General features: G+C 58.8%; 1 protein-coding gene across 1 annotated transcript; it reads left to right on the top strand.

Annotated features, from left to right (window-relative positions):
* Nucleotides 1–20: 20 nt before the first annotated feature.
* Nucleotides 21–459, top strand: SPRG_07094 (hypothetical protein; the record flags this gene model as incomplete). Its single annotated transcript, XM_012346547.1, has 2 exons — nt 21–32; nt 85–459. 2 exons carry the CDS (start codon nt 21–23, stop codon nt 457–459), a joined length of 387 nt encoding a protein of 128 aa, XP_012201937.1.
* Nucleotides 460–665: the final 206 nt, after the last annotated feature.

Here is a 665-nt window from a genome sequence, read left to right as displayed (position 1 = left end):
TCGATTGTGCTTCACATCCTATGGACGCTGCCGTTCTTGCTGCACATACTGCTCTCAGCCGAGCCCTCTTTTTGGCGCATCGAGACATCTTGGTCCGCGCCACTGGCTGCCGACCTCGTGCATGTCACCGTACTTCAGTGCGCCTTCTTGCTTGCCGGCACGACGTTCCTTGGGTACCTCCTAGGTAGCGTCAACGAAGCTTTTGCTCTGCGGCGCGTCTATGTGTCTGCGGCCCGCGGGATCGCCGCGTGTTTTGTCGGGTACCTCGTGGCCGCTTTGGTTGTGCCATCGACGAAGCAAACGCTGCGTACGACGATCGCGACCAGCATCACGCACGTGGCCGTCCATGTGGTTGTCCTGCCGCTCCTCTTGCGGCTAGTGATACGGAGTCGACATGAAGCGGTCTTGGTGCTCTCGCTCCGCTCTCTTTTAGGAACAAGGGAAGTGGGGAAGCCATGAACGCCCATTTAGTAGCAGCCTACGTCGGACCCCGGATGGCGCCTAGACAAACAAAGCAATAAACGGGAGACAATATCCACGCCCAGGGCCGTACGCTGGCGCGACATCAAGAGCGGCTTGGCCTATCCTAAGAAGCCGTGGTGCGAGGCGCAGAGGGATGCAGGGCTCTATTTAGCCGTGTATACCTCGGGCAATTCAGGAGCGAT

Source organism: Saprolegnia parasitica, assembly GCF_000151545.1.
Source record: "Saprolegnia parasitica CBS 223.65 unplaced genomic scaffold supercont2.29, whole genome shotgun sequence".
Taxonomy (NCBI): Eukaryota; Oomycota; class Saprolegniomycetes; order Saprolegniales; family Saprolegniaceae; genus Saprolegnia; species Saprolegnia parasitica.
The sequence above is the reverse complement of the archived record's forward strand: the minus strand, read 5'-3'. Positions and strand labels throughout refer to the sequence as shown.